At 34.0% G+C, this 21,663-nt stretch overlaps 1 protein-coding gene across 1 annotated transcript in view; it reads left to right on the forward strand.

The window, feature by feature from the left end:
• Window positions 1-21,663, forward strand: part of KIF6 (kinesin family member 6) — a gene marked incomplete at both ends in the record, with an annotated part of 136,392 nt that overhangs the window by 66,110 nt on the left and 48,619 nt on the right. Inside the window, one exon of the mRNA XM_079532826.1 lies at window positions 18,993-19,095. Within this exon, the coding sequence (XP_079388952.1) occupies window positions 18,993-19,095 (103 nt within the window). The remainder of the gene's footprint in view (window positions 1-18,992; window positions 19,096-21,663) is intronic.

Here is a 21,663-nt window from a genome sequence, read left to right on the forward strand (position 1 = left end):
GCGTGATATAATTAAGGTACATAAGTAATAAAGCTTTTCTGTATATATATTTTTATACATATAAAAAAAGGACAGAAAATAAATAAAACTATCAGGTTGGACTTGTAAGGCCTGGTTAACAAAATCCAACAATCAAACCATTCCTATCATCATCCTTTTTCATCTGCTAGTAATGGTAATGACATCAATGCTAAATAGAACAATGATTGTGTTAGCCATGTTACAATCAGTGAGCTCTCTGCAGACTTCACATCAGTTATTCTTTGCACTGCATTCACATGTCAGGCAGTACAGAGAGCAAAAGGGGAAATAGCAAAATACCAAAATGGAGTTATGTCTGATAGCAGATCATTGATGCAATACTTTGTTTGTTGCTTGGAACCTGTTTGATGTTGTTTTTCCTGACATATATGTAAAATTGAATTTATTATTACTGGACTGTAATACTTCGAGCACTCAGATATATAACACTGGCATACCATTCTGGGGCTAAATTGAGTTTTTGTGTGGCTGAATGGAATGCCCATCTTGGTTGGATTGAAAAATGTCATAAGGCTTTTTTTACCTAAACATTTCTGCCAAATGCGTACAGGAAGTGGCTTTGGCAGTTGTATCCAAACAAGTAACTTCATTTCCTGGAATCTGCATTTTTGCAAAATGCAGACTTGAAAAAAGAAAGTGAAAAGAGGGATGTTAAAGGACAGATGAAAGATCACTAAAAGTTTCAGAAAATTGGATTGCCCAGATTACTAAACTCATTTTTTTTATGTACAGTCAGAAAAATATCATGTAACTTAATATTTTCAAATTATTAATTTCTTCATGTAATAATACTATAAAAAAGTCTAACTGCATTTAGTGCTTACTGGTAAGGCAGTTGTAAAGCAGGCACAGTGTAAGTACATGCTGTATGACCACACAGGTTATAGGTGCATATTTCCTACTGGAGGTTTAGTGAAACTTACATTTATTACTGTGAAACTCAGAAAAATTGAAAGAGGAGAAATGTTGTCATATTATTTTCAGTCTAAAAGGAGATATGAATTGACGTAACATAATAAAATGCTAAAAATATCAATTTTATCTGTCTAGTCAGGTAGTATTTATTTCTTATTCTATAGCAAATTCATTTTTTTTTCTAGTCTACCTTGCTGATTTTGAATGTGTTATTTCCTTCTCTTCTCCTACTGTTTCCAAGCTAATACCCTGAGTATTTCAATAACAATTACTGCAATCTTTCTTATAGTGCTGGATGACTGCTTATAATATAAGCACACTCTTCATATTCTTGTGCTCATACTCTTAAGGTCAAATCATAGATTATTTTTTCAGCTGTTTGAAAAGCAGTAGTTCAATAGTTGGCTTGTGTCAAATGATTTTTAAATCATTTTATCAAACTAGGGGCTATTTCAGAAATAACTGTATGTTAAAATATGCAATAGTAATGAGTCACATTGTAATGAGTCAGATAGGAAACTTGAAATATTACCATTTTCTTAGAAATAATATTGAAAAATCCTAAGTTTAGAGAGAAAAGTAAACATTTGTGATTCGGAAGAAATTTTAATGTCAGAGAAAGATACAAAATATACAAGTTGTGGAGAATTAATGATATACCTTCTAATTTATTCAGTTGGGTATTAGTAGACTGTATATGAAACAACTTAGTAAAACTGTTGATTACATGTAATGTTTTCAAATCATTAAAAATTACTTCTAATGGGTGTAGGCACAATGGAAAAAAACTTTTGAACTGGTTCAATGCAATAATTAAAACAAGCAAGGATAGTCACTGCATACACCTTTCTTAGTGTGCATACGTATTACGTCATAAATGATGAGGACTGTAACTTTGACTGGATGGAAATTTTCCTTCCTGTTCTCTTTTTTTTCATATTTCTTTCAATATTTTATTCTTAAGGCAACCACCTGTTGTTTTAGTTCTCCTATCATTTTATAGTGTTCATTTTTTCTGTAAGTACTCTATTGTCACTTTAAAACTTCTAACAGTTGTCTTGCTTGCAGTTGTTTTCACTGAGTACTTGCACCACTCCTTGTGTTTCTAAATAAATTGCACTTTTTACTAAGAATATTTCCTAAATAATGTATGAACTTCTGTTAATAATTAGCATACTATGTTTCTGATTTCTTACTGAATATATGTGATAAATATATTGTCTGAGTAGGTTTTTTAGCTGACTTGGAACTTTCTTTTTGTTTATCGTGGTTTTTCATTGTGTTCACTATTGTTTGCATGTTTCTGCTGAGGTAGTATCTAAATTATTAATTAAAAAAACAGTTTTCCATTACGTTATGGAAGCAATACATTGCATTGAATATGTTCCCTGGGATGCAGACTGGGATACAGGGCATCTGTTTTTTATTTTAGTCTTATTTTTTAGTAAGATTGTCAACTTGTGCAAGTGATCTCACCTCTCTGAACCAGTTTCCTCAATTGTAAAATAAATTAGAGTAGCTTATCTTTCAAGATTGCTTTGAAATGTCATGTTCAAAGGCTATCTGTAAGTGCAAAGTCTTGTTTTTCTAACATCAAGGAGAAGATTGAATGATTTGTGAAAGTAAGAGTGAATTAGAAGCAGAGACCAATACAAAGTTTTGGAAGCCTTTATTCTGTAACACATTTGTTCTTGAAATTATTTCTATTTATTGGTAGCTAATTTGTTTGGGTAGTTTTGTGAAAAATCTAGATTATGTTGGCTGCTTAAACTTCTACACAATCACAGGTGAGGAGTTCTGGTTATAATATGTCTGTTATGTATTGTAACTTCCAAGAATAAGCTACATAAAATGTATTTCATACACTGATATTGCTACTTGCTGAGTAAAAGAAGAGTTAGGTACTCAGCATGGACTGAGAAACTTCCTGTTAGTAGAATGATTATATTTTTCATTCCATGTATGTCAGCTTTAGCTCTGGAAATAAACTTTTCTAAATATTTGAGAAATTTTCTTTAATTTTTCAGTGTACAGAAAGAAGTAGACAACAGTTATAAATGCTAGCAACTATTCAGAAATAGGAGGTAAATGTTGAAGTTTTTTATTAGATGTGTTAGGACTAGTTTACTTAGGGGAATACTGAAAGAAAAACTTAGGCAAGTTTATTTCACTAACTAAAGCCTATTATGAGTGTCCTCTTGGCTCTAAGGTATATTACATTTAATACTGAATTAAACTTGTGACATGGAATTTCCATAATATGTTGTCTCATTTTGATCTCAAGGAAAAGAAGTTTAAAGCTGCTGAAAAACATAATGTACTTGGCACTCAGAAAAAATTAGGAAATTTTCTAATGATAGGTTTGCAGAACATAGATTTGCAAGCAGCAAAAACACTCTTAATTCTATGTCTTGACATAAGTAGATTTGAGCTACAGAGTGTAGCAGTGTGAAAGTTTTCTTTTGATCCTTCACTCTATGTTCATCATATAGTTCAAGAGGTTAGAAATGTTAATTAAAAAGGAATTGGGAGATGGGAATTGCGTTCATGCAATATGTGATTTCACTCAAATATTTTGAATAATTTTTCTGAAATGAAGTCCCCTAATAAAGCTATTGACACTACATAAATTTTTGGAAAACCTGTGTACTATTTTGAGTCAGAGAGAGACAATAGGTGCGTCCTGTCAATGTGAGCAGTTAGCTTTGTCATTGATATCGCTGGACAAGAATGCCATCAGTTTTGATTAAGCTAGCTTTTAGAAACACAGAAATTAAATACGAGTAGATGCATGAGAACACAGAAGATTACTTGGCTTTTCGTCTCAGTTTGTTAAACAACATAAGGATAATTATCTTTCTACTTTTTGTATGCTGTGGAGACTGGAGTAGGAATAACTGCAGCTAAAAATAAGTATGAGTAGAATCTGTAGAGCACTTTTTTTAGTGATGGTATGAAATGCATTTGAAATTATAGTGCCATTGTATATATATTTTTACATGAGAAAATTACTTTTTAAATAATGAAGACTACCTAGTAATATTGAAAGAATGTTGTTTTTCTTAAGTGTTCAGTTTGAGGAGAAAGGCAAGTGCATCTGCATTCTTACCTATATGTGTATGTACATATGGCATCAGCTGTCTCTCTGAAAAGTATTCCTATTAGTGTACCTGAGGAAGAAGAAAGTGCCAGTGCAATATCATTTGTAGGTTAAGGAATGTAGCTTTGAAAATCACTTTTGGAACTGTGTAATTAAATAGCATAGATATCCATCTAATAGTAAGTGATCTGTAACCACTACAGTTTTTCATGGTCTTGTGGAATGTAAAACATTAAATACTTTTTATACAGCAGTCATACATTAATAGGGCAAAAACTGAAATGGTCAAGAAATTGCTAACAATGCACTAATAGGTTTCTGGAAAACAAATGTGAATTATTTTAAGCAAATAGATGTTGCTAAATCATAGGCTGTATTTTACCACACTGCAGTATCAAATTGTTCCCTGACTTATATTTCATCAGGAAAGGTTGCTGAACATAAAGAGGAGGAACCATTATTTTGCTGAATATGAATATTTACTGTTATGACAGCAGAACTTACTGTTAATAGGGTAGACTACAGCAACCCATAAGTACAGGTTAGAAAGAACTTCCTGCCTTTGGGGTCAATTTATGATGGAAACTTCATTAGAAGTTGAATTAATTGCATCATGGTGAGGTTTCAGGAATAGTGGTCATACTGGTTGAGAAATTTAGCTTTCATGTGTTATATTACATCTTCATTTTAAGCCTTAGAGAGTTATAAACACTACTTTTACTTATCAGATGTGTTGTCAAAATCCTGTTGGTTGTTTTTTTAAGAATGTTTCTGAATTTTCCGTGATAAGTGCCTTGTGCCCAAGGGTATTTACTTGAATTGCAGAAATATTTGTATCATGTACATGAAATTACTCAAGCATTTTTTTGCAGACAATCTAGAGACACTATAATGCTACCACATACTACTTTTTAGTCTAGAATTAAGGAAGTTGTATGCTCATAATTTACACATGGCTTGAATTCACAGAAGTTTAAAGAGGCATTTAGGTGATATGTAGGATTGGATGGTAACCCAGTTGATTCTGGTAACACCTTAGTGCAACTTCCTTCCATCCTTCACTCAAACACATAAGTGTTTAGTTTCTTGTATTTTAATGAACTCAGTTTTTTTAACTACCCTGAAGCAGGAAGTTACATGTGTTGAGTATTCTCTGCACTGTGTATTATACTAAGAAAATATTACATCTGCTCAGTTAGGTTTCTGCAGTAGTGCTTTGGCTTTAGAATGATTCTTTTTAATCTCTGCTTTGATATTGCCAGGGCAGAGATGCTGTCATACCAAGCAGAGGTACCTAACGAGAGATACTGGTGCACGTTGCCATACAATAGCATCTTTGTTGTCAGGTTAGGAGGTTAGAAGTACATTAATGTTTACCCTGTAAAAATAGTTATCTGTTCATTTATATAACCAGGAGAAAAAAAAAAAAAAAATTCTTTTCTAAAGCCTAAAATAGTGTAGAAATGTTAAAAAAAGAAAAAACCTATCGCCCTGTAAAATAGAAGAATTATTAATTTATCAACTAGTAAAACATTGTAAAACATACAAAAACTGAGTGCAACAAATTGTCATCTTTCCTGTGCATACAAATTCCAGCCTGTACTTTATCCTTTTCCAAAACCCACCATCTTGTTCAGAAAGCAGCTAACTCTGGTAATGCTAACAATGGGTAAAGGGAAACTTCAAACTCTATTGTGCTTAAAACAATCCTTGTATCAGATCCTTTGCATTTGTGCAACTCTGCTGCTGACTTAGGAATTCCAATACTTGGTGGACTGTCCTCATTTTCGTAAGGCATTTATTTTATGAAAATGCTTTGGACAATATTTCAGTCTGATGTATTTTTCTTTGTTGTTGCCAGTTACTGTGTTTGTGACAAAAACATATTTTCCATTCAGTGTACAGGATTCTTTCTCTGTACCTATTGACATATTAGCAGAATCTGACTGTATTTTGTATTAAAATACAAAGATGCATATAAAATTTTTGAATTGCCTGTGAACTTTTATGTAAAGAATGCCACAACTCTGTCTTAGAATTTCTTGAGTCAGAGCCATATTGGAAGAATGGCAAAAGAAACATACAGCTGGAGTTTATTTCTCTTGCATGTAGTCCAATTTATGTCCAACATATGGCTCCTACTCACAGCCTTCCTTGAAGTTTAAGACACATCCCTATTTCCATGTGAAGTTACTATCCCTGACTGTTGATACTTGCCAGACCTACTGCTTTTCCTCTGTTCATCTCTCTGGGTTTTACTAGATTCATAAAAATTGGCTATCTAAAGTGAATTTTGACTAAGAACAGTTAGCACATGTATTAACAATTCTGCTAGCCGGTGTGGCAAAGGAGTGGGGATAAGTGGCTGGAAAGTTTTCTCTGAACCTTTTTTTCTGTGAAACTATGACAGCAAAATTCTTCAGTATGTGATATACATCCATGGTTGAAATTCCCATGTGGAAAGGACATTCTTATACGTTAAAAATTTTGTCTTGTCAAAACCAGTAATGTACTCTTCATTTACTGGAATAGTTTTCTATATAGCCTATAGTCTCAGTTGTAAGATTGGCAGAACTGTGATTTTTAAACAGATGTCTACCTGTTTTATGTCCCATTATTGTAAAAGTTTGATGCCTGACAACATATAGTAGTCTCAAAGTCTGAAACTAAAGGACTTTTATGTTACATTTTTATTTGGTAGGGAGTTACTTCAAATATATATATATATATAGGCAGAACACATTTAAATGTGAAAGTGAGAGGTTCCTTATTGGTGCGTTATCCAGTGGACCTTACTTTTTCTATCCCACCATAGCTGCTTTGTCTTTGGCATAATTTATATTGTAGAGCCATGTTCATTATTTACTACTGGTGTACTTCAAGTAGCAGGAGTAACAAAGACTAAACCAAACCAAAGAAGAAAATTGTTCATGAGGTTGTTGTAATTCCAAAAATGTGCATTTTTCTACAAAAATGTAGTTTTCACTTGTCTTCTTTTTCCCAAGTCAGCAAGAGAGTGAAAAAGAAAGAAGTGGTCTCGGTATGTGTGTTAAGAATTTACTTAATTCTTAATTAATTTCATTTACTTAATATATACTGGGAATTCTATGCCAGTTTTCAACAAAGAAGATGTAAGTAAAGGTAAAGTGAGGGTATTTAATTGTAATTCAAATAAAGTGACGGAAATTATTGTCTTCATTGGGAAAATAACATTTAGACCATCTACTCTGAAAGGCAATGTCCAGATGTAACACTGAAAGAGCATAGTAGAGAGAGAGAGAGAGCATGTAGCTCTCAAGTGGATGTGTATGATGACAGTATGTGACCAATGAATACAGTGTGCGTATTACCCTCATTCAAAAAGTGAAGTTGGACAGCAATATCTTTAGTTAATATTCCACTCTTGAACTATGTTGACTCCTAAACAATGGTTTTGGGACAGAACGCAAAGGAAAGCACGATCAAGCAGTAAGATATTTTATAAATTCTTCTCAAAGATAGAGTGTAGCTAACTAACCTAAATGCTTGCTCAAGAGTTATGCAGCAGACTAGATCTGTATAGATTTAAGACAAATACTTGATATTGCTGCATGATGTACTTCAAGCATGATTGTGCTTGTGGTATTAAAACAGTTTTTAATCAGATGAAGAAAACGGGATATCACATTCTGTTGTGGGTGGGGAAAGCTATTTCTTCAGAATTGGTCTGAAGAATGGTCATGTTTTCTGTTGTAAACACTGAGCTCAAGAATAAGGTGTTTACTTATTAAATTTGTAAGTGTTTTAATATTGGAGATTTTGTTACTAAAGGCAAAAAGAGACTTTTTAAGAAAGTGGAAATATTTTAAAACAGAAAGATAAAGCTTTGCCTCTTTAAATGAAAGTTATATGGAAATATGAATTATGAAAACATTTGGAGTAAATACCAAACAGAGATTATATTTGGTAATTGATAGTTATATCAAATCAATGTGATGTGCAAATGAATATTCTGAAAAAAGTTAGGATTGTAACCATCAAATGTGAGAAATTTGGAAGCAACATTGTAAGCACGTGAATATCTTGTATTATAAGATTGTCAAAACAATCACATGATAGGAATAAAAATGATCTCACAGTTATAAGTAATCCTGTGGATATCAGTGTTTTAGGTAGCAATTTGTTGACTTTGAGATGATATTGAAAGTTGCAATTAGTTTTTCTTAACTAAGATTTTTGCATTGATCTTTGCCTGCTTGGTTTCTTGGAATGCTTGGCAAAGTATACTATTTCTTTTGGTATTTTATGGGGAGCAAATAATTTGCCTTTCTAGTGTACCTAACTCAAACATATGGACATTAAAAAAACAAACAAACAAAAAAAAAAAAAACCAAGTTGGGGAATCTTGAGGATCAAGACATTTCTGAATGTTTCCCTTCCGAGAAATATCTGCATGGTTTTCACCTAATAGATCCTCCTATTTATGAGGACTTAATACCTTGTCTTCTATTTTTTCTGGTGATATGTTGTAACTTCAAGAATTTCATCTTGTTAACTAAAAATTAGAAGTGCTTGATAAAATATTTGGGGGTGTTTGTTTCTGGTCTTTATATCTACTATGTAGCATGTTTTATGGCTGCAGACAGGTCTTAATGACAAAGGCCATAGAATCACAGAATGGATTCTATGGAAGGGACTTTCAGATGTAATCTTGCCTAACCCCACTGCTCAAGCAAATCCACCTAGAGCAGGCTGCCCAGGACCATATCCAAGTGGCTTTTGAATATCTCCAAGGAGAGATTCCACAACCTCTCCAGGCAACCTGTGCCAGTGCTCAGTCACTCGTGTACTAAAAATGTGTTTCTTGATGTTCAGAGGGAACTTGTGTTCATGTTTGTGATCATTGCCTTTTGACCTGGCACTGGATAACTGTGAAGGAAGTGTAGCTCCACCTTCATTACCTCCTCACTTAAGATTTTTATGTACACTGATAAGGTCCCTGAGCCTTCTCTCTTCTAAGCTAAACAGTTCCAGCTTTCTCAATCTTTCTACATAGGAGAAATTCTCAAATCACTTCATTATCTTTGTGGACCTTCACTGGACTCTCTCCAGTTTGTCCAGGCCTCTGGTATATGGGAGAATTGGACATAGTACTCAAGAGCAACGTAAGATTAGCACTTATATGTTTATTATTCAGTTCACTTAAGATCAACGGGAATATCCAGTGCCACTGGAGATATCCAATTGTTTCACTATTGAGAGTTAAAAGAATTTTAATTAAAAACAAAGGGTAGATACTGCATTCTTTGCTTTTTCCTACAAAACTGAAAATGTTGAGGATGGAAATAATTTATTATTCTTTTTTACAGTTTTCAGTTGGAAAGGATTTGATGTTAGGTACACTTTGATATCCTAAAAATGTGATGAGCTGTTTGCTTTTTATCACATGGATTGTTTCTACTTAAAAATCCTTTCTATTTTGATTAATTTAGTATTTCTATGGAATCCAGATTTCTCTTATTGCAAAGAGTGATTGCTAATGGCTGTAACTCAAAACCATGTGAACTTAACTGAACTTTCTAAGGCATCTAAAGAATGTTCAAGTTAAAATTAATCTTTCTGCTGAAGGAATCTGTTTCTGAAAGCTTTATTTTTAGGCTATTAAAAGTAAATAGGTATAACATTGCATAATTTTGTTCTTAAAATTTTAATATGTGTGCTATTTATCATTATTGTCAGCAAAAATCCAGAGCTATTTGCCGTGCTTTATCCTATTATTTAATGAGTAGTATGATTTCAGCTAAGCTATTTAAAAATGATTAATGGCATTCATCAGAATGCTCTATTAAAAATGAAAATTATAGTTTTGCTTAAACCTCCTTGAACTACTGGATTGTTAACATTGATTCACATAGTAAGTGAATCACTTTTGGTAAGACTAGATTACAGAAAGATGTATATAACATGCGTAATTTTTATTTCTTATTTTTCCCCCTCCTTGTACAAGGACTTAGTGTTTCCTTTAAAATAGACATTTTTTCCTTCAAAGTAGGATGGATCCATACAAAAGTGATGCGTTTTTTTTTTTTTTTTAAAAAAAAGAATTTTAAAGCTTTGAACAACTGAGGGAAGTCCAAAGAATGGTTAGCCATTTTGTTGATATGTGTAATTCCTGGGTCCATAATAACCACCTCATTTTCATAACCATTTAATTCATCCCCATTTCATAACCATTACAAATAAAACTGGAGACATATAGACATCTATAATATAGGTATACAAACTACTGGTACTAACCACAACCAAATGTTCTACCAACTACTTAGAGACAAATCCAGATACAGACTCACTAAAAGGAATCTCTTTTGTAACTCATGAGGTACAAAGTGCTTATTTCTGAAGAGAATACAACACGTTACTGTCAAGTTTGGTGTTAAAGAATATGTGAATGACTGAGGAAAATTACTCAGGTGACATCTAAATTTTTTGTTACACATGCAAAGGACTCACTTCTTGACTACACTACAACCTTCCTCACTATCTGCTTGTCCAACAGAATATGTCACATGCCTAGAAGCCTTCAATTTTGAGTAGACTAGTTAAACCTTCTGAAGGATCAATTCTGAGCCCATATTTAGAGTACAACTAATATCTACTAGCTGCACTGACCACAGTTATGTAACACATGAGCAATGGCATTAGAAAGAAGAGATGCTGTCTGTAATGTAATGGTTACAGCAAGGAGGCAAATGTTTCCTCAGGAACTGAGTGTTTGAAATATAACGTGGCAGTTGCAGGGAATTGTATACTTAATTTTTGGATTTAGGTATAAAAGAAACTATCATGTTCATTCTCAGAGGCTCCAATAAAGCTTCAGCAAAATCAAAGTTAATTCTGCTACAAAGAAGTTTCACTCGTATCTTAATTTCTAATTTTCAGCTGCCAGAAAAAATAGGAAATGAGATTGGTAAAGCTTATTCATCTTTGACGTAAGTCGATAAACCAAATTTAAAATTTGTTATCTAGAATGTTGAGAATGGTAAAAAGACATACAATAGTCTCTGTCATGGTTACTTCTCTTAACTCTCCTGTGCACCATTTTTTTGCACTAAAATGTTCCTGCTGAGATGAACAGACAAATAGACTAACAAAAAACACTTGTTATGAAACAGTTACTCCAATCCTTCAGTTAATAATCTGAAATCTTAAGATAACTCCAGATTGGTAGGAATTGAGAGCACACCAAATGCAGACAATTTTTTCTTGTCTGCCACAGATATAGAAGCACACAGACTTTAGAAAACCTCACTATCCTAACAAAGAATAAAACTAAAATGTAATATGGAATTAGAAGTACAGTATATTTCCAAAACCAGATTGATGGAAAACAAGTCGTCATTCCTCTGTTGAACTGTTCTGAAAATGAAACACTCCTTTTTTGTGGTTTATGGTGTTACCGGCAAGACTGGTGGCACAGCTGGTTCTTGAGGCACCAAAAATACAGTTTGTGCCTACAAGTTGTGCCTAACAAAAAACTTTACTTGCATTTAGTCCAAGCTGTCATGATTCCACTGATGTAGGTTGTCATTTGGTAGAACTCTTAAAATATTCTTCTCCCACAGTTCAGTCATTTTTCTAAAATTATGAAAGATACATTGAAAAGGAATATTTAAATGTAGTGTCTGCCACTCACAACAGCCTAAAATATGTAGATGATAAATTTTATTGGGAACAATCTATTTTTTAAAAAACATTTGTGTAGCTGAAAAAGACAGACCATCTTATGAAAAAAATGAAAGCCTATTTTCAGGTCTAAACAGGAGCAGCAAATGTACAATTACAGGAGCGACTAATACAATTTAAGTTGAATTGAGATTCAGTAACATATGAAAGGTCAAGTAGAAATCTTTAGAAAAATTAGTTTTACTTCTCTAAGATATTTTAAAGGTAATTTTGCGGCAATATTATCAAAAGCAAAGATTAGTATCACAGCATTCTATCATGTTGGACTAAAATATTGGCCCTGTCTTTTATTGAGTAAAATTTTTTTTGCAAAATCCAATGCTTAAGAGAGGAGGCTTTGAGTTTGATGAAGAGAGAGAAAGGCACAGCTGGTTGATAATGTTCAATTTTTGATACATCTCACAGCATGAATAGACAGTGTAGACAAAAGTGAACCTTATTTATTCAGATGTGGCAGCACCATCGGGTGGGTCTCTTAAAGTTTCTGTGGGTTTGACTTCATATTTTCCTTTGTATCCACCCCCTGAACTTCTGCCAAGCCTACCATGCTGCATTTCTGCTTTCTCTTCATACCTACTGATTAAGGAATTTCAATGTGCATTATACATATGTATCATACAATCAGATATGATCTCACAGGCAGCTTGAAAGTAAATGGTTGTAAAAAGCTGAAAAATATTTGTCTCTTTTGAAACATGCAATTTATCATGTATGAAGTGCTGAAAAATGTTTAGTAATGCTCATATCAGAACATGAAAACTTGATTTTATCGGTAAGTATGTGACTTTGTTCCTCTCTGCTTATATCTGCAAACATTTTGTTCATGCTAACTAGACACTGATTCTCAGTATCTGCACCCTTAGAGCAACTCTGTCCTGATTTTTGAATCTCATAATTCTGCTGTCCATTGACTCTTTAAAGAAAATTTAAAAACATAACTAAGTAACACAAAGTAGGCATGCTGTAAATCTTCAAACTTGAAGCAGTGAAATTATTAGAAAATTGATGAAATTATTAGAATCCATAACTGAAAAAAAAATATATATATATAGACCAAAGTGGTCTTGCTAAACTTATGCGTATTAGAAAAAAAGTATTGTCGGGTGAAGTCATGGACATTTTATTTCTCACTAGCGTTGTACTTTGCAGCATTTAACAGGCAAACTAATATGCTTATTTTCCAGAAAAGAAAAATGAAAGGAAAATAATTTCAGTGATTTTGATCTTTTTGCTTTGAGATCACTCTGAGTTTCAATCTGGTACCAGACTTATGATGTATCAGTAAGGAGCATAAAGCTGAATTTCTGTCTGTCATTTGCCATTTAAGATCAAGCGGCTTTTGTTGCAAAAGTGGGCCTATTAAATATACAGTGGATTAATATGAAAAATATTGTTCTTACCTTTGTTGTTATCTGAGATTTCTTATAGCAAGTAAACTGAAAAAACAGCATGATTGGTTTTAGCAGTCATATGCCTTTTGGAATTGTGGTGGTGGTGGTGATGTTCTTTGTGAAGTTTAAAATAATCATTTTCATCTTCTTTTAAAATGAATTTATACAAAGGATGAACTGAGTATAAATATTTCATTATTCTATATATATGTGTATACATGTATGTATGTATTTATCAGAGTTTCAGTGAACCTACTTTCCATTTTTGAAGTACACCCTAAGGAAGATATTCATATATAATGTGTATCATCATGATGAATTTAGCTGAGCTTTAGAGCAGGAAAGTATTTGTTGTATATTTTATTGGTGTCTGTTTTCCAGTTTATCAGTATTTCTTGGCTGTTGGAATGGCCGTTTGTTTTACCCCAGTTCTGTTATATTAACTTTTACCCATTTTGAACAGTTGGTCAATACATACTTCTAACACCTTAGTTCTAGTACAAAGACTCATTAGAAGATTTGTCTTTACTCTGATTTGAAAATGCCTACACTTCCTTTGTTCATATTTGGTCATAAGCCGAAACAGATGAAAGAAAGGGCAGGTCGACCATTGGAACATTTTTCATAAGAACAAAAACTCACAAGTTGTACCAACTGCCATCCTGAATTTCTTCACCCAGCTCTCAGATGAGAGCTTTCCTTGAGCCAAGGGGATATTTTGCTCTTCTTGATTTCAGTGGAAAATCTGGAAAGTTTTGGTAGACAGAGCACTTAGTAGAAATAGAAATACAAAGTCTTCCATTGTGAAAATGTAAATTTTGCAGAACAGATATGTGGGCAGAAAAGTGGACAGATGCTTTTATCATCAGAATACATAGTCTGTGAGGAGTCAGAACAGCTATTCCTAAGAGTTTGTTTTTGTCAATAGACAGTCTTAATATTCCTCCCCCAAAATAGCTCAAATTGCATCTTCAATTCTTCACTTCCAAAGAATTGTTTCCAATTCTTTTTGCAAATTAAATTGACAGCCTGTGTCATGAGAACTGCTTGAATTCCCATAAGCTTTCATACCAGGACCAAAATCTGGCTATAAGTTGGACTTATGAGGGATAGACTGTGATTCTTATTTCTGACAGGTTGTAGTATCTTCTAACACAAACAGTAGCATGAAATTGATACCTTCTGAGCCATTTTCCAGATTTAACTAAAGAGCAATGCAAGTATTTTCATTGGATCTTACACATTAAACTTCATGAAGATCTTCTGACTCTAAGAAATAAATTCTTTTTCAACAAGCAACCAACAACAACAGAAAGAATTGGTCAGGCCTAATAGTGCCATTCCTAGTGTGGATGCCCATGAAACCTTTATGAAGAAAAAGTCTCTAGAATAAAATCTTGAAAAATGTCTATTATTTGTAATCTAGGATTACTAAAACAGGGTCCAATAGTATTTGTGGTTGTTGGGTACCTTTAAAAATCAGCATCATCTCTTAAATGCATTTAAACATGTCTGGTATTCATGGAAACAAAATAATTTAGATTTTTTACTTTTGTGCTCTTACCTACTTGGATTATTCCTTTAATAATACCAATGGATAATATTGAACATTAAAACATTATCCAGATTGATATTTTTTCTCCCAGCATTTGAGCATCCAGTGCAACACTATGCATATGTATTTTCCATTTAGAATTTAAAAGGCATTAAATGCTGTTTTGAATGGCTGTAAATAGCATTTAGTACATAAATGTGTAAAATAAATTGCTTAAATGATAGAATAAGTTGTGTGATATTTGCCAGGGGCTTTGCTGATATGAAGGCTTTTAACTGCCTTAGGTGTGTTACTGAATTATGGAATCCCTTTGATCTTTTATGTCACCTTAAAAAATAATAAGGCACCTCCAAGAGCACTGTTATATTTTTTTCTCAGTTTATTTTGAATTATTGTTAATTACAAGACTTTAGTCCATTAATGAACACTACAATGCACTTTCTATTTCTTGGTTATTATTGTTCTTGTTGCTGTAGGTCAGCACTTGTTAGTAGTCATTGTGATTCTCCTTTCTGAGCTCAGTGGGATAATTTTAATTTGCAGATTTTTCTGGAGGAGTCTCTTGCACTGAGACTTTTTGTTTCATATGCAGGGTGGTGCAGTGCACTGGATAGAAGTGCAGACTGAAATGAACATTAATAAAGTTCAGTGAGAACATATTAAACATTCAAATCCAGAATGTGGATCAAAACATGACTTTTCCCCAAATTTGAACTCTGATTTTGCAGTGAATGATGAGTTTGCTGTAAATTTCATGCTGTGAATTGAACACATTTCTGAATATTTGAACATTAAAACCAACTTACACAACCTGATAGTAAAGTTTAAAAAAAAATTAGTACAAAAGTTATCACTTTTTTTTATACAACATGTCAACTAGGATTTCACAAGTGTTATTGCAAGAAAACTGAATTTTTTTTCTAACCATCCAAATTATGTTGATAATGATTATTCCAATTTGCAGTGTAATGACGATGACATTTCATAGCTCTTGCCTGTAGTATGTGAAGATTTTCTTAAATAAGAATTTTGAAATATTTACTTTGCAATAACATGCCCCAGTATTGAATTTGTTTGGCTTGTACAAGAAAAAAAAAATTGTTAAATTGTTTTCTACAGGACTAAGTGTTTTAGCTGAACTGTTCGAGAACCTTGCTAACGATGTGCTATCATCAATGTTTGCTCAATCCTTTTACTCTTAAATTTATTGCATACAATGCAGTAAATATATATCAGTTTGCAGCTAGAGAAAAACTATTTAATAAAATTATATCATTTGAGAAAGTGTAGATGTCATAACTGAAAATACACCAAGCACACAGAATTATCATTACTGAATATATTACCTCTCCATCAAGCTTCCAATGCTTGTTGCAATGTTTTTTTTTTTTTTTGGTATTAACACTGCTGTATTCCCTTATTATAATTCTAACTTTCTCCATTATTACCTACATGCTGCAATATGCGTTCTGTATCAGTTTTATGCTCGTTGGGCTGAGGTACAATCTTAATGCTTATTTCAAGCTGCTAAGATACTGTTTTCAGAATGTGATTGTTTACTATTCCATAGACTTCTGTATTTTTTTGAAGTGCACTTTATGAACCAGAAAATTTCCCATTCCCATGAGTTCTAGAGATCTATTCTTATTCATTTTGTTAAGCTGTACAATTCTGCTGCCCCTTAATATAATGCTGGAAAACTATTATCAGAATACCATTAATTTTGGTTAACAGACTTCTGCCTGGAAGCAGTAAGCACTGTAATAATTTTTGTTTTCCAAACCTAGTGCTGCTGCTTACTCAAAGGCAAAGCATTTTCAAAAGGGTTAAATATTTCATGTTGTGTATTCCATATAAGAAAGTGTGATTCACTGTTTATTTTAAGCTCAGATGTGATCTTCATTAAGGCTTTCTGCACTTAATGAAACTTTTTCCTGAAAATAAATAAGTAATTTCAGAGGGTCAGTTCAGGTTGCACATTAAAATTAGCGTCAATGATGGGATGAATGTACTATAAAATTCTGCTTGCAAAGCTGACTCTTGTCTTCAGTGGAGGCTTGAAACATGGACGTTATATTCTCAGGTCATCACTGCAGATGCAGAAAAAAAGAATATATTTTCCAAAACCCTTTTACTCTTTTGGATCACGCAGTGGCAAAAGCGTACTGTATCTTTCTTTGATTTTCTTCTCCAGAAAGGGTGGAGCATTACTACATGCTTTGCCATTCAAACATTCCTGGTGGTTCTATTTTCAACTCAGAATTTTTAGATTAGTAACAGATGTGCTGATTCTTTCAACTGAAATAGAGTGGAAGTTTTTCTACTATACTTTGAATAGTTTTAAAACTTTTACTGATTATTGAACCCTGAATGCTAACTTGCATTACCAGCCTTCAGTGTAAACAATATCTTATACCACAAAAATCTCACTGAAGTCAGGGGGGAGAAATTCTGAAATGATAAGCATCATGAGGCGCAGCAAAATATAGTCCCGAATGAGTTTAAAATGCAGGTTTTTTTCATGCAAACTGATCAGGACCCAAATAGGTGTAGCATTCATGAATTGCATGGCATAACTTTTAGGTATGTTTTGTTAATATGTCTCATCCCCACTTACACCAAAATTGCAAAGTACATAGACAGGAAAATAGTTTGCAAGCTTTGTAGGTTGTTGGTAGTGGTGATTCATTGACACAAATCATATAGAAAATTCTTGCACAGCAAAACTCCCAATAAACTTTGGTACTCTTGTCGCAACAGATTTGATTTCCCCTTTGACAGAGGGATATCTAGAGTGATAGCAACCCTGAGGAGAAGTTTTGTGAATGTCAGTTGATGAAAGATTCAATATGAGCCAGCAGTGTGTGCTTGCAGCCTGGAAGGTCAACTGTATCCTGGGTTACATCAAGAGAGGTGTGACCAGCAGGTCAACGGAGATGATTCTGCCCCTCTATTCTGCTCTTGTGGGACCTCACATGGATTATTGTATCCAGTTTTGGAGCCCCCAGGACAAGGACATGGAGTTGTTGGAGCTGGTCCAGAGGAGAGCCACAAAGAGGATCAGAGGGCTAGAACACCACCTCTATGACAACAGGCTGAGGGAGCTGGAGCTCTTCAGCCTGGAGAAGAGAAGGCTCTGAGGAGATCTTATAGTATCCTTCCAGTACCTGGCCTTTAGGAAAGATGGGGAGCAACTTTTTATACAGGCAGGTAGAAACAGGATGAGGGGAAATGGCTTTAAACTGGAGGAGGGCAGATTTAGACTAGATATTATGGAAAAATTCTTTACTGTAAGGGTGATGAGACACTTCATCTTGTTGTCTGATAAGGCTGTGGATGGTCCTACCCAGAAGCATTCAAGACCAGGCTGGATGGGACTGTGAGCTACCTGGTCGAGAGGGTGGTGCCCCTGCCTGCAGCAGGGGGCTTGGAACTGTATGATCTTACAGGCCCCTTCTAACCCAAAACATTCGATGATAACTCTGAAAAAGAAAAACAGGCTTTGATTTATTTATTTATTTTAAATGTCATGCATAACTTCTTATTTAGATCTGTGGATCATTTAGCAACGAGAACTGGTAAATAATACAGATTGTAATACTTTCCTGTAGTATTTTGAAAAAAGATTTGAAGGCCAAATATGTCATGACTTTCTGGTGCCAGAAGGAAATAAATCCAATATTGAAAGTCTAAGTGGCAGAAATCAGCTATTTTTGTAGCCACTATATCTGATTTACTAAAAGGGGATAACATTCACTGAGGAATATGAAACACATGTAATTAAAATAATCTCCAGTTTTTCTCTTCCCGGAGTACTGAAAATGTTCAAGTCATGTCTTGGGGTAAATACGATAAAGGGGTGAAAGAAATACTGAAGCGAAGTGCAGCTTGGTGTTGTGAAAATCCTTCTAATATTCTTATACTTCAGAATATTTTCAATACTTTAAGATTTCATTCATTGGTTTTATTTATCAAAAATTGAAGTTGACTTTATACAAAGTTGACTTTGCATAAAGTCAAGTCTAGATAGAACTTATTCAACACAAGCTTTCAGATTTTGTTTCTCCAATTGAAACTGAATTAACTTGCCAGATAAAAACTTTTCAGTTATTTTGTGAAAAATTCTTTCCTGTTGGTGGGCAACAGAGCATAATCTGACAGGTTCTTTAAGAAGCTTTGGCTGATCTGTCTAAAGTGGGATAAAGGAAATGTGAAATGTCTGCCTCTTATTCACTCTGACACAGTTCCTGTCTTTTTCTTGAGACAGAAGGAAAGATGTCACTTGGATGTCATGAAGCTTTTGAAGTTTTCATGCAGGACCATGCTGACAGTATAACCATTGAAGACAACAAACAGCTTCTCAAACAGAGGTGAGTGTCCCAGTAAGGTACAGCTGGAGAGAGACATCTGAGAGTTCATTATGAGCCTGGGTAAGAATGCATAACTTTAGATCGGGGGTTCTATGTTTCTACTTAGAATTTGGTGCAGGACTTAGCCTTTTCGGACAGGGAGATTTCTTATTTGGAGGGCACTGAATGATGACAGAATGAAAGTCTGAAGAGAATATGATAACGGTATTAGTGGTCTCAGAGCATGTTTCCTCTGGTTTTATTCATCTTATCTTTGTAGCCCTATGGAAGCAATGTGGTAAATGGCATTCATGATCATGAATTATTGAGAGGAAGCTAGATTCATGTGACTAAATTGATTACTGTAATTTCCATTGTCAAAAATGCTTTACTGGCTTCAGCACTAAATTGGACAGTAAAGCAGGAGATGTTTAACAGATGCTTTGGTCTGTTGCTCCTAACTTGTTTGCCAAGTGATTTTAGGTTCTCTCTTCCTGTTTTGCTCTCTAAAACAGAAATAATGTTTTATCCTTTCATATTTGTTGTTAACACTAGAAAAACACTTCAAAATCTTCTGGTGAAGATGGTGAGAATGGTGAAATATTAACATGATTTTTCATGTTGCATACTTTACACATCTCAAAAAATAAACCATCAAGGCTTGTTGTCTGTATAACAGTACTGTTTCACTGTCAGTTTTGCAAGCATTAATCCTCCATGCTCTGTAAGAGAAATATGACATTTTTAGCTTAGGCATGCCAAAAGCAGATCTCTCAGTGTGCCCTTCCAACCTGATGAGGATTTACCTCATTTCTTTTATGTTTTTGCTTGATTTTTTTCCTCTTCTTTTTCCCCCTTGAGTCTCCTTCTCAATATCTTATCTGCTTTCTTATATTTCACTAATAGAACAATTTTCCTACTAAACAGGCATGCAGGACACTATTTTCAGCATCACTGAATCAAATATTCATTTATTTCCTCAAAACTCAGGCAATAAATGATCTCCATGTCTTTCTGGCTTACTCATGATCTTGCTACTTACCATTTTTGTGAACTGGTTAATTTTCTATCCAGGTCTATCACTTGCAGCCACAGGTGCATAACTGACAAAGTATTAGATACACATGAAATGTTATGCATGTAAATCAGACCTTTAATAACATCTTCCATTTGATCAATAGATGATGCCACATATATCTTGCACTGCAATAATTTCTGATGTTGCTGTCCATTAAGAGAACACTTCATGGTTACAGCATGATCATGGGAGCACAGCAGCTCTGAACTGTCTCCTGAATTTCTTCTAGTTAACCAGAATTTAACCACATTTTCTCTGATCATTGTTACTATTGAATTAAACCAGTGTATACTTCTGATTTCAGAACATGTAATAGAGATGTGTGGAACCCACAGACTTTGACACCAGATTTTCTTTCCCTAAAAGACAAAGAGATTCAGACTCACAGCCCCTCTCTAATTTGCTGCAGCTGGTTGATGAAATTGGTGCTAATGTGAAGGCTGATACTTAGAAATGAGAAGCAAGGTCTCCCATGTCATTTTACAGTAGATTTTAGTGAGATATTTGTAGCTCCAAGTATACTGAGTTCATTAAAATGGGTTTATATAAAGTCCAGTCTGTAATTTGGAATGCAACCTCTGAATCACCAGTTGCACAAAAACTGGGTTACCCAGCCAGTGTTCAAATTGCACAGGAAGACATGTGTGGACACCAGATGTTTAAAGGTTACCATAACTTCCCTTTACATAGAGATTTCTCATGTTAATATTTTTGTTTATAGTTACATACCCGCTTTTGTCATACCAACAACAGTATTTGGTTCAGAAAGTACTTATTTTTAGCTGTCATACTTCTTCCTTTGGATATTTTGGGTAGATTTTCTTTGGCTGTTATTTATACTGTTCTTGTATTAATTGAATGGTGATTTGTCAGTGAGCGTAGTTCAAATTTTGACAGCAAAAGTCACAACTATTTCCCTGGCTGTGAAATTATTGATGTATATGAATCGTGGATTCTCCCTCCTTGTAAAAAAAGCTGCCTGGACATGGTCCTGGGCAACCTGCTCTAGATGTCCTTACTTGAACAGGGATTGGACCAAAATAACCATCAGAGGTCCCTTCCAACATCAGTCATGCTTTGATTCCGTGTGTATGCGTGTACTGTGTATGTGCATATGTTCTGTAACTGCTTATTTATAAACAATCAAATGTAATCATTTGATTAAATCAAATACTGAGAAATATCTATCTTGCCATAAAAACAAACAAAAAAAACCTAGAAAATCACATGAATAAAAGCAATACTGTTTCAAACATAAAACTTTTCACCTACTACTTCAGAGACCTTTACAGGGAATATAACTCAGTACTGTAACTTACTACCATCCCATCCCTGGATAATGGGGGGGGGGGGGGGGAAGAAAGCTTACTTAGTTAAAAATCATTTCTCTTTGAAGCTCATTTAGTGACTTCCTGTCTGTGTGAAAGACAATAGATTGAGACTATCCCGTTAGTACAATTGCCTATGGGAACTACTAGAAAAGTGGCCTTGTAAGACTGAAAAAGTGATCT

Source organism: Tetrao urogallus (assembly GCF_951394365.1).
Source record: "Tetrao urogallus genome assembly, chromosome: 2".
Classification (NCBI taxonomy): domain Eukaryota; kingdom Metazoa; phylum Chordata; class Aves; order Galliformes; family Phasianidae; genus Tetrao; species Tetrao urogallus.